General features: G+C 40.3%; 1 protein-coding gene across 1 annotated transcript in view; it reads right to left on the reverse strand.

Annotated features, from left to right (window-relative positions):
• Positions 1 to 5,931, reverse strand: part of Trpc5 (transient receptor potential cation channel, subfamily C, member 5) — a 133,159-nt gene extending 127,228 nt beyond the window's left edge. The window contains exon 1 of the mRNA XM_013025856.1: positions 5,528 to 5,931. Within this exon, the coding sequence (XP_012881310.1) occupies positions 5,528 to 5,905 (378 nt within the window). The 5' untranslated portion in view covers positions 5,906 to 5,931. The remainder of the gene's footprint in view (positions 1 to 5,527) is intronic.
• Between the last annotated feature and the right edge of the window lie 9,528 nt (positions 5,932 to 15,459).

Raw genomic sequence — 15,459 nt, forward strand, 5'->3', positions numbered from 1 at the left:
TCCTTCCTTCCTTCCTTCCTTCCTTCCTTCCTTCCTTCCTTCCTTTCCATTCTTTCTTACCTTACTGGATCTTGAACTTGCTCTCGCTTGGATTTTTGCTCTGCCGCATGAGCCAAACCTCCACTGACTGTTACTTCTTTGCACAAAAAAGAGATTTGAATGTAGACACAGAATGATACAGAAGAGAACCTTGTGTGACAATAGACACGTAGACTGGAGTGATAAAGCCAAAGGATGCCAGAGATCACAAGCAACCATCAGACAATAGCAGAGAACCGTGAAAATGTCTCCCTCTAGAGGAAATCAGCCCCACCAACATCCTCATTCCAGATTTATGGCTCCTGTCCTGAGAGCTAATCCATTTATGTTAAATCACTCAGTTTATGATAATTTGTCATGACAGCCCTAGCAAACAAACACAGAGTGGTACATGAACCTCTTTTCTAGAAGGGGTGGTAACTGGCTTGTTAAAGTGATGGTTTCAGGCCTAAACCTCAGTGTTCTGATTATGTAGTACACATCAAGACTCCAGAAGTTGTACTGTGATAAATTTCCCAAATGCACAACAATTGCTTCTGAGCCTCCTCTCAGACTGTAGCTGAATTTTCTTTCCCTGTTGACAATGTTCCTCTAATGGTCCCCAAAGCCAGTGGCCTCAAGGTAGGAAGCATAATAAATATGACATACTTTGGCATCACATTTTCTGTTGTCTAGAAATTTTGAATTCTGAGACTATATTTTAGTGCTTACCCAAGAAATCTCAAGTTCTCTAGATTGCTAGAATATACCAATAAAGTAAGAGACCATGGTTGATAGGAAGTGAGCCAAATGGGTCCGATTTTTGAAGCAATGAGTGGACTATGAAGATACATGTTTGGCATGGAAAATTCTGCCTGATAGACTATCACCATCCTCATTGTAACATGAGATCTCTATTGAAAATTCACGTCTCCAGATGAGAGTTGATACTTGAAGGCATTTATGTTCAGCCTCTGATCTTCACATGAGAGTAGTTTTAATAGTCCAGAGGAGGGATGAAGACAGCAAAAGAATGGAGGAAGGAAGAAGAAAGGTCGAGCTACCAACCTGGAGCTCCAGTTTTTACCCAGTAATGTGAAAGAGATCATGAGTTTATCTTCTCAAGATTGATGGAGATCGGCTCTGCCTAATCTCCTAGAGAGATAAGGAGAATGTTGTGGAAAAGGCCAGTTATTTGGATTGTCTGTGTGGAAGGAGTGACTTGTATAGCTGAACTCAAGGTCCTTTAGGAGGCCTGTGTTTGCTCATATCTCTGATTGCTCCCAGGTAAACAAATGTATTCTCTCCCAGAAAGACAGAGCTCCAACAGGCAGGTGGTTGTTATAGTTACTGGCATATGACTTATCACAGCAAATTGTCAGAGGAGTGGAAGAAAATGAAATTTAGCAGAAGCTGGTGGTAGGGTGAAGGAGAGAAGAACTAGAGGACAAAGCCGCTAAAGAGACTGGGAATACATCAGCTGCACTGGACATTAATGAAAATGAACTAAGCAGCTCAATGGCAGCAATGGGAGGGGGGATGACAGGGAAAGAGGTTAACAGCTGACACTAAGCAAGAGGAAAGAAATGTACATATTACTGGATGTGGAAGAAATAGCTATATTGTCAAAGCTCATAGAATTCACAAACTTTATAGACCACTATAATGACAATTTGTCCCATGAAGGTTAGAATATGCTTGTGACTTTAACTAAGTATCACATCTAACAATCCTATGAAATTTGTGAAATTTAGGTAATCACTTAATCACAGTAAAATAAGAGACTGGGAATAATGACCTTGTGCAGTATGACATCTAGGTATGGACCAAAGATGTCCATGTGTCTCAAGATGTCCTGGTGAGAGAGAGCTTGAGCCATGTAGCTTCACTTGGTTTTACAGGCACTTAATTTCCAACACAGTGGCTCATTTCTATGAGTTAAATTCTGCCTTTGCCAAAGGAAAGACATATCTTAGACTGTACCTCCATGTAAGTTTACCTGGTACATTTGTGTGTGTGTGTGTGTGTGTGTGTGTGTGTGTGTGTGTGTGTGTGTGTGTGTGTGGCGGGGGGGGGAGTGGTCATGGGGCTTGAACTCAGGACATGGCCATGTCCCTGAGATTTTTTCACTCAGGGTTAGCACTCTATCACCACAGTGCCACAATGGTTTTCTGGTGGTTAATTGAGAATCTCATGGCTTTTTCTGTCTGGACTGGCTTTGAACTACGATCCTCAGATCTCAGCTTCCTGAGTAGCTGATAGGTGTGAGCCACTGGCACCTGGCCTTACCTAATGCATTTCATCCTGACTGTCAGAGCCTCTGTGTTTGCTACAGCACTGGGAAAAGATGTGGAAAATGGGACCCATCAAACCAGGACTTGGCCTACATTCAAAACTAGAACTGACATTGGTAGGTGCTTTCCTTGGAAACCACCCTCTGCTTTCATCTTCCTCAATACAGTTATGAGGCTAAATACAATTGAGTGTGAAAGTCCTCAGTGTCTAGTTTAATACAAGACTACATGCTTTCATGGGAGATCTACTGAACTCCTTCATATATTTCAGCAATCAATCACATATCAACTACTAGGTAGTTGATTAGGTACTGTCAGAGTAAGCAGAGAAATAGTTGATTACCAAATTTAAATCTCACATTCAAGAAATGATCTAGCTATAGACACTACACCTCATTTTTTGAAGAAAAGCTAACAAACAGTACAACGTGATATGTGATTGGTGTCAAAAGAAGGAAGAGTCAATGGGCTGTGAAATCTTGGAGATGAGAAGTCATCCTACAGCAAAGGACCTGGGAAACTCTTGGTGCACAAACATTAAATAGCCCCAAGCACACAGCAGGGCTCTGGGACTATGGAGCACAGAGCAACTCAGTTTTGTTGGCAATGATGACATGGTCTGAGCAGGAAACATATTCACCCTTCCATGCTTTGCTATTCATCTAAATCCTTCACACTTGTTCTTTCCAGAGAACATAATCCATATTCCACTCACCTGCCCTGTCTCAGAATTCCTGTGTCAGGAATCCTAAGGTTATATCAGACTGCCAGGGCAGCAGTGTAGTCTAGTGGTTACAAGGGGATTCAGGAACTAGGCTGCTTCTATTTGAATCTTGGTCCTGACACTTATTGTGACCCAAGTTTTCTCACTGGTAAAAAATTATTGATACTAACACTTCAGAGGTGCTTGGAACATTAAATGAAGTAAGCTATGTTAAGTTCTGGTTACATATGAATCATTCATTAAATAAATATTTATGGAATGCCTAAGATGTTTTAAACCCTCTACCAGTAATATATAGCAGTGAATAAGAGGCAAAATCCTTACTTTTTTGGGACTAGGTTAAAGGCTTTTGGGGGAAGGAGGAATTTATTTAGGCTCTTAACTCAAGAAACTTTTAGTGTCTCATCTACTCTGTCAATTCTAATTCTTAGTCTTTGAGTTATCCTTTAGTTTTTTTCTCATTTTTTGTTTATTTGGGGAAATAATAAAGCTATGAATTTCCTTTGAACCCAGCCTTAAATATACCTCCTAAGATTTGATATTGAGTGTTTTCATTACAATTGCTTACAGAACGAAGTCATTCCATGTGACTATTTTGCCCTCTGTGTATGTGGCTGCTTCGCTTTCAGTTTTCTCCACAATGTTATGATACAGGCAAGGAGGCCCTCATCAGAGGCTGAACAGATGAGGTCATTTAATCTTGGATTTTCAGCTTTTAAAATTGTGGACAAAATCAATCTATTCTCTTCATAATTACCTAACCTTAGGTATTTTGTCATAACAATAGAGAACTAACTACTAGAAGGAGACATGGTATTTACTGAAAGAGTGAGCAGGGATGGCAGAATTATTTTGTTATTGTAAGAGGAATAAACCAACTTCATTGTTCATGATAGCTTGAGACAAGGAAAAAGCAAGAGTTGGGAGAACAGTGAGAAGATTTTTATGTTTATCTAGGACAGTTGTACTCAAATCTAAGCATGCATGAGAATCCCTGAAGGGCTTGTTAAGGTACAGCTTGTTGGGTTCCACCCCACAGATTGTGATTTGGAGATTGTGGTGGAGACATAACTATTTGAATTTTTAATAAGTTTACACATAAGGTTGATGTTGATGGTTTAAGGATCACACGTTACTTTTATTATTTATTCACTCATTTATTAGTGCTATAGTGTTTGTACTCAAGACCTACACAAGCACTTTACCACTTGATCCATACCCTTAGCCCTTAGAGCCCGTGCTTTGAGAACCACCCATGTAGCAGAGATCATGAGAACATAGTCATAGTGGTGGGAGCTAGGCTAGAGAAGAGTACCTAAAAGATACTGGGAGGTGGGTGCCTGTAGCTCATGTCTGTAATCTTAGCTACTCAGGAAGCTGAAACCTGGAGGATCATGGTTTAAAGTCCTGGTTCAAGTGATAGAGCACTAGCTCTAGAGTACGAGATCCTGAATTAAAGCCCTGGTCCCAACACACACACACACACACACACACACACACACACACACACATAAAGAGAGACAGAGACAGAGAGACAGAGACAGAGAGACAGAGAAAAAGAGAGACTGAGAAACAGAGAGATAGAGAGCGAGAGAGCAACTGGAATGGAAAACTCCCTCAAAGGACTTTCGACATGGAGGACATGGAGGAAAGGTAGAGGAAGGAATCCAAGATGGCTAGAGTGTCATATCTAGGTGCCCTAAAGTATAAGAGTTACAGAAGCACAATGCCAAACATCTAGATGTGAAATGTAATCACATAATAAGCCCTGGGAAAATATGTCAGGCATTATTTCCCCTTCTATTTTCTATCTGTGCTGTGGCACTCCACTATCTGTGTGCAGAAGAATGGAGAAAGTCCAGGTTAGTGTCTGCTCCCTTGTCTATACTATACCTTCTAAGTAAAGCAAAAAAAAATAAATAAAGATAGAAGCTGGGGGTAGAGAAAGTAGAAAAAGTTTATTGTACTCTGGAAAAAAATCTAAACCTTTGACTTGATATGTATTAAATGCACATGGGCAACTATCAAAAAGGAAAAGGTAAATGAGTGGAACTGAGCCTGAGCCATGCAGGCAGGATCTAGGATACTACCTAAGCTTGCTCATACAATTTCTCAAATAGGGCTTCTTAACTACAAACAAACTTCCTAACATTGCCTAATTTTAAGACTTTGAATGCAGGGCACCGGTGGCTCACACCTGTAATCTTAGCTACTCGGGGGCTGAGATCTGAGGATCACAGTTCAAAGCCAGCCCGGGCAGGAAAGTCGTGAGACTCTTATCTCTAATTAACTACCAGAAAACCCGAAGTGGTGCTGTGGCTCAAGTGGTAGAGTGCTCGCCTTGAGCTGAAGAGCTCAAGGACAGTGCCCAGGTAGAATTCAAGCCCCATGACCAACAATCAAAAATAAAAAACAATAAAATAAAAAAGACTTTGGAGTCAGGTGTCCTGACATTCCTGGTTATGTACCAGCTGATAGGGGATTCTTTTACCTGCTTCTCTCCACTGGGCTTTCTGTAGCTGAGTAGAAGCTCCACAGCCCCCACCACTTCCTTGCGGATGGCATAGAGTAATGCATCGCCCACATACACGCTGTGGTTCAGCAGTAGCTCCATGATCTCCAAGTTCTCATTCTCAATGGCAATAAGTAGGGCACTTCGGCCCAGAGGATCCATACAGTTGATGTTGACATTGTAGTAGATCTCAGCCTCCTGCAGGGCCTGCTTCACAGTGGCATAGTCTCCCTTCTCTACGGCATTGAGGAAGGCCTTCTCCTCTGCAGAAAGCTCCGTCTCAGCCCTCACGATTTGCAGGGGGATGCGATCTCTATATGGTGAGTAATTGACCTTCTTGTAGTACAGCTGGGCCATGGCTCACAGCAATTTAAGGCTAAGTGAAGGGAGAGAAGAAAAAATATTCTTTGTTACCCCGAAGTCTCAAATGGCCAGTTTAACAGGCAGCCTCATTAAGTGGTTGGAAAATTTCAAAGTATTTAAATGACACCATCATTTTCCTTTTGACAAAGAACATAGCAAGAAAAACCTCAGGCTTTTGAGTCAGAAATATTTGGGATTTAACTGATTTGTTTCTTTTTTTATTTTTACCACCTACCAGCTGTGTGACATTAGATAAGTTAGTCAAACTCACTGTGCTTCGTTTGCTTTGTGCCAGGTCCTGTGCTATAGAAAAATTTCCACCTAAAAAGCTTTTGGTGACAGTGAAAGGGGATACATATTATGAAGGCACAGGGAGACCCTCATAGAACACTGAACAAGTTAGCTCCTTTCTTCTGGTGCTCAAAACTAAGATACTTTTGATCAGTAATGCAGAGTTGATGCTTACTCATCTTTTTTATACTTTTTTTTATTGTGAGAATACTGTACAGAGGGGTTACAGTTACATGAGCAAGGTAATGAGTACATTTTCTTATTCAGCATTGTTGCCTCCTTTGACAAGGTTCCTCTTAACCTCTTGATCTGTGCTACTGTTCAAAATTACATATGCTGTCATCACAGATACATATTCTAGAAAGAAAGATTGTGTTAGCGCTAACTACAGCTCTGCTTCTTGCTGTTGATTTGAATAGGCCAAAGCCATCTGCAAAAGATAAGCAAGCAGGCACTCCCTCTTCCCACCCATGTTTTTTTTCTCCCTTGCCATTGCTCCTAACAGATCTGAGAATCTGTTTGATTTAATTCCACATAGCGAATGTTCTGTTTCATTTGTATCAGAACTAAAGCTAGATTATACTTAATAGAATTGATTTTAAAGTTAAAAACCTATTTACTGTGCTCCTATAATGTGTTTAAACTTTCTCTGGGAGACCAAGATGAAAAGATAAGTCGTCTTTGCTTTCATTTGTAGAATGAATAACAGGTTAGAGCTCTTGCCTTTAATTTACAGATCAAATTCACTCACATTCTTCTTGACTCCTTGTACTAGCCCTATAAGGTAGAAAAAAATAAAGCTCAGATCCATTAGCTGATTGCTTCTTTCTCTCCCATTCCTCAGGCCCCCAGGCCCCTTTAGAAGCTGAATTAGGGTGGACCTATTTCAGTGGTTTTCATTATAGAACTGTTTTACCAATGAAAAATGGAAATGTTATAAAGAGCCCCTTGTCTCATCTCATGGATGCAAGAGAAGATGAAGACAAGGAGCTTCCACAAACATTTACCTCACTCTTTCAGGTAATTATATCCTGGCTTTGGCAGACAGAGAAGCATATATTATATCAAGTAGCATTTGCAATTCATATCATTATGATCTTCTGGGAAGTTAGCATTTGAAGATAAGTGTTGCCTCTTGCCCTGAACAAGCCTGAATGACAATTTTCTTTCTGCATCCAGAAAAGTAGTGATATTTTCTTTCACTACTTTCATGTAAGATAGCCATGGCTAAAGGAAAGAAGCCCTCAGAGGAAGCATTTTACACTAAAAAGCGTATGCCATTAGTAATACTAATGATAGACAGCCTTGTGCCTTTATGTTCTTAGCAAAAAGGGAGTGAAGAGACTGTCACTACCCAAAGACAGACTCAGCCGTCCACATCTTCCTTTGTTTATGACATCAAACTTCAGAGTGTCCCACAATCTACTAAATGGAACAGTTCTACCTTCATCATGGCTCACCCACACCATTGCCACATTCATTATTCTTTCCCCCTCTAAGACACCTTACACATTCCTTCAAGTAATTCTATGAACCAGAAATCTGATCCCTTTTTCCTTGTTTCCTGCTCCTCTTGTGATGAAAACAATAGTACTTCTAATAGGGGAAAAACAAAGCAGGGGGTAACAATGCTCGATGGGAAATGGACTCATTACTTTGCTCATGTAACTGTAACCCCTCTGTACAGTATCTTTACAATAAAAATATATATTAAAAAATAGTACCTCTAAGGCCTGCAAGAGCTTGGTTTCATCATTACCTTCGTGATTTCTTCCTCCTCCTCCTCCTCCTCCTCCTCTTCCTCCTCTTCCTCCTTCTTTGCTTCCTCCTCCTTCTCCTCTCCCTCCTCCCCCTCCTCCTCTTCCTCTTCCTCCTCCTCTTCCTCCTCCTCCTCCTCTTCCTCCTCTTCCTCCTTCTTCTTCTTTCTTTGGATGACATTAGGGTTTGAATTCAGAGTCTTGAGCTTACAAGATAGGCATTTAAACCAAATGAGTCATGCCCCATCTCTATTTCCTTTATATTTTAGCTGAGGTCTCAAGATTTCCACCCCCTCCTGGGCTGGAACTTGGACTATGATTTTCTTAACTATCACTCCTGTTTAATTGGTCATGCCATGCCAGGACTATGTTGTTGGTTGAGATGAGGGCTAAATAACTCTGTGCTGCTTGGTGCTGGTGGCTCACACCTGTAATCCTAGCTACTGGGGAGGCTGAGATCTGAGGATCATGGTTCAAAGCCTGCCTGGACAGGAAAGTCCGTGAGACTCTTATCTCCAATAAACCACTAGAAAACCAGAAGTAGTGCTGAGGCTTAAATGGGAGAGTGCTGGCCTTGAGCTGAAGAGCTGAGGGACAGCGCCCAGGTGGAATTGAAACCCCATGACGACGACCACCACCACCAACAACAACAACAGCAACAACAAACTCTGTGCCAAGCCTGGCCTCAAATCACAATTTTCTTGATCTTTGCCTCCTGCATAGCTGATATTACAGTTGGGAGCCCCGGTATCTGGCCTTACCAATGTCTTTTTAAGTCACATTTTCACCTGCACCCAGCCACACTCTGGTTTTGTGGAGTTTTTTTCAATCTTTTTAACATGCTAAGCTTTTTTTGTAAGTCAAGACCATATATATATATATATATATATATATATATATATATATATATTACTGTACAAAAGGGTTACGGTTACATGAGTAATGAGTACATTTCCTATCGAACATTGTTATCCCCTCCTTTATTTTTCCCCTACTATCCCTTCCCTCCCCACCTCCCCTAACTCCTCCCTTCCCCGCCCAGTTGTAAGGTTTGTTTTCAATATAGTGTCTTGTATGTCTTATTGTTACACTGGGTCAACCTGTGTCCTTATTTCAGCATTTTGTTATTTCCCTTCCCCTCCCCAGATTAGAAAAATGTATATACAAGATGCAGGGCACCAGAAGCAAATACAGTAACAACAGGAGTTATCCATAAGGGGAAGAACATACAAAAGAAATAAAAATATCAAATAGTACATTAAAAACAACAGCAACAAACAAAAAAATCTCTTGTGTCCATATCTTAGGGTTCATTTTGCTTAGCATCATCTTATATGGTCATATGTACGTAGCCTTTGATCTTTTCTACTTGTCTGATAGGATTATCCTAGACATATTCTATTCTTCTTTTTTTTTTTCGTCTAGTCATGGGGCCTGAACTCTGGGCATGGGCTCTGTCCCTCAGCTCTTCAGCTCAAGGCTAGCGCTCTACCACTTGAACCACAGCACCACTTCTGGCTTTTTTCTTTTTGCTTATGTGGTGCTGAGGAATCGAACCCAGGGCCTCTGGCATGCAAGGCAAACACTCTACCACTGAACCACCTTCCCAGCCCCTATCCTAGACATATTCTAGTTACTTCAAATAAGGGAAACCATGGGACCTATGTTTCTTTGGGTCTGGCTTACTTCACTTAATGTACTTTTTTCCAAGTCTTTCCATTTCCTGACCTGACAAATGGGGCAGTGCCATTCTTTCTGATGGATAGACAGAATTCACACACACACACACACACACACACACACACACACACACACACACATATATTTTCTTGTTCTTTCATCTACTGAGGGGCATCAGGGTTGGTTCCATATCTTAGCTATGGTGAATAATGCTGCGATAAACATGGTAGTGTTGGTAGCTTTAGTATAGTCTTGTTGGTGTTCATTTAGGTAAATGACCAAAAGTGGGATTGCTGGGTCATAGAAGAGCTCTACTGGCACAGATCAGAACTGAGGACCAATGGAATAGAACTAACGACCCATAAATGAACCCACAGACCTGTAGCTACCTAATCTTTGATAAGCGAGCTAAGAAAATAGAGTGGGAGCAAGACAGCCTCTTCAGTAAATGGTTTTGGCAAAATTGGTTAAATACACATAGAAAATTAAAGCTAGATCCTTACATATCACCCTGAAACAGAATCAACTCCAAATGGAACAAAGATCTCGAAGTAAAAGCAGACACTCTAAAAACATTACAGGAAGGAATAGGAGAAACTCTAGGGCTCCTTGGCACAAGCGAAAATTTTCTTAATAAAGACTCAGAAACACAACAAATCAAAGAAAGGTTGGACAAATTGGATTGCACGAAACTGCAGAGCTTCTGCATGGCAAAGGACATAGCTCGCAAGATCAATAGAAAGCTCACGAAATGGGAGAAGATCTTCACTAGCTATACAACGGACAAGGGCCTCATAACTCAAGACCTTTGATCACTGTCTGTGACTTTCTTTTCCAAATTTTTTCATCTTTCAGGCTTCAACTAAGTAGTACTTCTGCATATCTTCTCTCACTCACCACTCTGTCATTTTTTTGCCTTCTTCCTTTCTTCTTAATGCTTATCACAGTTTGTAACTATGTACTTCATTTTCTTATGGGGTAATTGTTTGTCTTGTCTACTTAGCCTCTGAACCTCAAGTATAAGTACTGTGTTGGTCCTGTGCACATATTCCAGTGCCTCACATGTCATGTACATTGATATCCATTTGATGAAGCCAGTCTTGTGGTGTTATTTTTCTCTTCATCCTATCCTAAGTTCATATTGAGCCATGTTCTCTGAGTTGATCTTATGGCCATGCCTGTGCACATAGCTTCCTCCCACTCATTCTACTTACCAACCTCCTGTCCATGTTTTAAGCAATGGCTCATGTGCCCCTTTCTCTGGGAAGACTTTGCTCAACCTCCTCAAGGAGTCAGCCAATTTTCTGGTTCTTCTTTTTTACCTGTCAGTTATGGGGCTTGTTCTCAGGGCCTAGGCTCTGTCCCTGAGCTCTTTTGCTCAAGGCTATCACTCTACCACTTTAATCACAGTGCCACTTCTGGGTTTTTGGAGGTTAATTAGAGTCTGATGAATTTTCCTGCCTGGGCTGGCTTTGAACCATGGATCATCAGATCTCAGCCTCCTGAGTAGCTAGGATAGCAGGTATGAGTCATTGGCACCTGGCTCCCAGTTCTTTACTGGTCCTTTGACCACATTTATTCAAAACATCCAACTTCATGTTCATCTTCTTACCCTGGTAGGTACTTGGTTCTTGGTTATATAAGGAGCAAAAGCAATCAAACTGAGGAGAGCTGGCACAGTCAAGTGCTAAATTAGATGGTACTGATTTGATGCTTTATGATTTTAGGAAGGGCTCAGTGACTGCTGGAGGTCTTTGGAGAAGATTGCATAGAGGTGGTAGCTCTTAAGCAGATTTTTGGAGGATGGATTGAATATTCAAATGCAAGACCAACCCAGGCCCTACAGAATGAAAAAACAGAAGTGGTGAGATTTATCATGGCCTGATTGGGAGATGGTTGCAGGGAGCAGAGGAAACTATATTTAGCTTATAACAAGATATAGGGGGTGACAGGTGACTACAATTCCAAAATAATAATAATTCATAACCTCAATTTTCCCATCTGAAAAATGGTCTTCAACATGTACCTCTTGAGAATCTGTCACAGAATGAGAGGCTGAATGGCTTTTGATGATATTTCTGACAGTGCTACAGGGCTGGTATGATTCTTCTAGTAAGGCACAGTTTGGGAAAACAAAACAAAAAATATATATCCTAGGCAAAGGTGAGTATGAAGGGAAATAACTCAATCATTGCCCTATTATATGCCAGGCAGTATGCCAGGAACTGGGACCATACAGGTACAAAAATAATTCTAGTTTTGAATAGTTACCATGGTTCAGATCCTGTGCCAGGAACTAGGGCCAGCACAATTACTACTACTACTTCATCTAACAGCAATCACTGACTGCAGCAAGCACTGCCATTCATTGAATTCTGACAGTGAGTTGCTGGATACCAGATACTTGGACATAAGTTAAAGCAGTAAGGAGAGATGACAGTAAAATTATGACAATTGAGACTTGAAGTAAGTGTAATTGGATGATATAAAGTCAAATCAAAGTCTACTTTTATTTTTCATCTCTCACATGTGGATTAATCTGGTCTGTTCTATTTCCAGTGGGCTATGATCTGAGAGGCCTTGTAGAATTCTTTTGTAGCAAAATGTCTCTCCAGAGCTTTGCCTGAAAGTCATTCTTTTATGATAAATCATATGGCTAACAGTAACAGCTGAACATGAATTTTGTTAATAAGAAACTTACTGTGACTTTGGGAAGAAGAAAAATCTGACAAGGGGATGGGTACTGAATGCTCTTGCCTGTAGTCTTAACTTATCAGGAGCCTGAGAGCTGAAGGATTGATGTTCAAAGCCAGGTTTGGCAGAAACATCTAGGAGAATTCATCTTCCAAAAACCAGCAAAAAGCCAAGTTGAGGGACATGGCTCAAGTGGTAGAGTGCCAAGTAAGCAAGGAAGCTTGAAGCAGAGTCATGCCCTGAGTTCAAACACTAATACTGAAAATAAATCCACAGAAGTGTGACAAGAGAAGCAAAGAACATGTATTCAAAAGGAATGGAAAGGCCTGGTGTCCAGTCTTAGAACTTTCTTTTAAGTAACTATATTAATCTCTATACTACACATTGAGAATGATAAAATTGATTTCATGCATTGTCATTCAACTTACAGACTCATGCAGATATTTAATATTTTATATCCTCCCTTTCCCTCTTCCAATTCTCACTGCTGGAGCCACTTGACTGTCCTAGCTGTGTCCTCACTCTAGGATATTTTCTATATGTCTGCCATTAGTTCTGCTCTGCCATGATTCTGGGAATAGGAAGTAATGATAGGATTTCTGGCATCTCTTTTTTTTTTTAATTGTGAAAATAACGTACAGAGGGGTTACAATTACATGGGTAAGGTAATGAGTACGTGTCTTATCAAGCATTGTTGCCTCCTCCTTTGTTTTCCCTTCCCATCCCTTCCCATTTCCCCCGCACCCCGTTCCTCACATCCCCCCCCCTCCGCGCCAAAGTTGTAAAGTTCATTTTTCGACATAACATCTTGTACATCTCATTGATGCAATGGGTCCACCTGTATCCCTATTTAAACAATTTGTTTTTTCCCTTTCCCTCCACAAATGATACCAACATCAAATACAGTGAAAGCAGGGGTTATACCGTGGGGGAGGGACATACAAAGCAACAAAGAAATATCTTATAAATATGTTAGAAACAATAACAAGAAAGAAAAAAAAACATTTGAGTCCTTATCTTGGGGTTCATTTCGCCTAACATCAACTTATCTGACCATTTCTGATTGTCTCAGACATATACTAGTTATTACAAATAAGGGAAACCATGGGACCTATGTTTCTTTGGGTTCTGGCATCTCTTAAGGGAGCATTATTATGAAGATTACTTCCTATCACCTTTTACCTTTATCCTTGACAAGTTGTACTCAACTGCCATTAATTTAAGCCAAGCCTGAGGGATATATTTAACTGAAGAAAACACACAACTAGCTTGCCATTTCAAGCCATTTGGCTAGGGAAGCTCATTGCTTATGTAGTCCTCCAAGCATGCAAGATTAACAATGGTCTTACAGGCTGTCTCAGAGGGCTTATCATGTTTTCTCCTTCTTTGCTGCTGGCCAGAGGAGTTTGTCTAATAGTATCAGTGACATTTGTTGGATTAAATTATGTGATTTACAGAGCAAAATCAATGGGTTGAGCAGATGGATGCAGAGTAGCCTTGCCAAATGCAGGCTGAGAGTACTCCTAGGCACAGGACTTTGTGATGGGGATAGGCTGCTTTCCACCTAAGGAATTAGTGAGTTCACAGGGACCTGCTATCTGCACATAGCTTATACAAGTGTCAGAATGATTGGAATTTAGATAGTGAAACCCTAGTGACTTCTCACCATTATTCATGGTCAATTGTTCAGTTGTCTATTTCTTCAGGGTCATTCTAAGACAAGGAATTTAACATGATAAATTTGTGCTATTTAAATTATGAATGGCAGGGTATTAATACATTTGACAAATGATTCTTACTATATGCCTGGCACTGTAATCTAAGTTGGTAGTAATGCTGAGTGCCTTACAGCCTTAAATCTTCTAGGAAAACTTACACATTAACAGGGACAGAATTGCAAATTCAAAGAATGACTATAGTACAAATGTCATGCACAAAGGCACAGGGTTGTGCTGGTCAGAGAAGGTTGTAGGGTGTTGATTTTTAGAACGTCTTGCCTGCTAATCACTTCGATATCTTCCTAACTTTATTTATTTTTATTATTATTTTATTATCATTAAGTAGTTGTACAAAGGTGGTGACATTAAAGCAATTTATGAATACAACCCATCCCAATAATATCACCTCTCTCATCATTCTCCCCCATCCCTCCCAACATGCTCCTTCCCTCAATTTTCTTAAATTTGTAGGTTATGCACTGAATGAATTCTTTTCCTCTGTGTAAGTATTGTCTTCTCTACAATTAATATTCTGTTTCCAATACTTCCTCATACTAGGCAGCATACATAGTTTAGAGCATTCCCTTGTTCTGTTTCCAGTGATCCTATACTTAGTTGTTGTTAAAGAATGTTGCTTAGAAGGAAACAGTGAAATGATCTGGCCAGCACAAATGACACTGTGGAGACTCTTTTTGTTATTCATTCACTTACTCATTTACTCATTCATTTATTCAATTGCACTTTTTGGAGGTCATGATATCATAGTGTTTTTTTTGGTGGTCTTATTAAATTTAATTTCTTATCTTTGAATACAACACAGCCATGGAAAAGATGACCCACATCTACAGGCATGTAATAACAAAGATATGGTAAATGTAAGATGGTAGTTACAAAACACCATGCTACACATTCTCTTAAAAAAGTAAAAAGAACAGCTGGAACTAGTGGTTCATAACTACAATCCTAGACTCAAGAAGGTTACATCATGGGATCATGATCCAAAACCAGCCCAGGCTGAGAAATGGTTAATTTAATACTCTTCAATCAACCAACAAAACTCAGAACTGGAGGTGTAGTTCAGGTGGTAGAGCACCAGCTATAAGCAGCAAAAGCCAAGTGTGAGCATGAAGAGTTCCAGCCGTAGCAATTGGGACAGAAGAAAACACAAGGTTTGTTTTCTTTGCAACTTGGGAGAGAGGGGGGAGAGTTGGGGTGGTGGGGAGGGAAGGGATAGTAGGGGAAAAGCAAAGGAATAGGTAACAATGCTCAATAGGAAATATACTCATTACCTTACTCGTGCAACTGTAACCCCTCTATACACTATTTTTTTTTAAATTTTATTTTATTTTATTTGTGAACATACTGTACAGAGGGGTTACAATTGCATGGGCAGGATAATGCGTACATT

Source organism: Dipodomys ordii, unplaced genomic scaffold (genome assembly GCF_000151885.1).
Source record: "Dipodomys ordii isolate 6190 unplaced genomic scaffold, Dord_2.0 Scaffold88, whole genome shotgun sequence".
Classification (NCBI taxonomy): Eukaryota; Metazoa; Chordata; class Mammalia; order Rodentia; family Heteromyidae; genus Dipodomys; species Dipodomys ordii.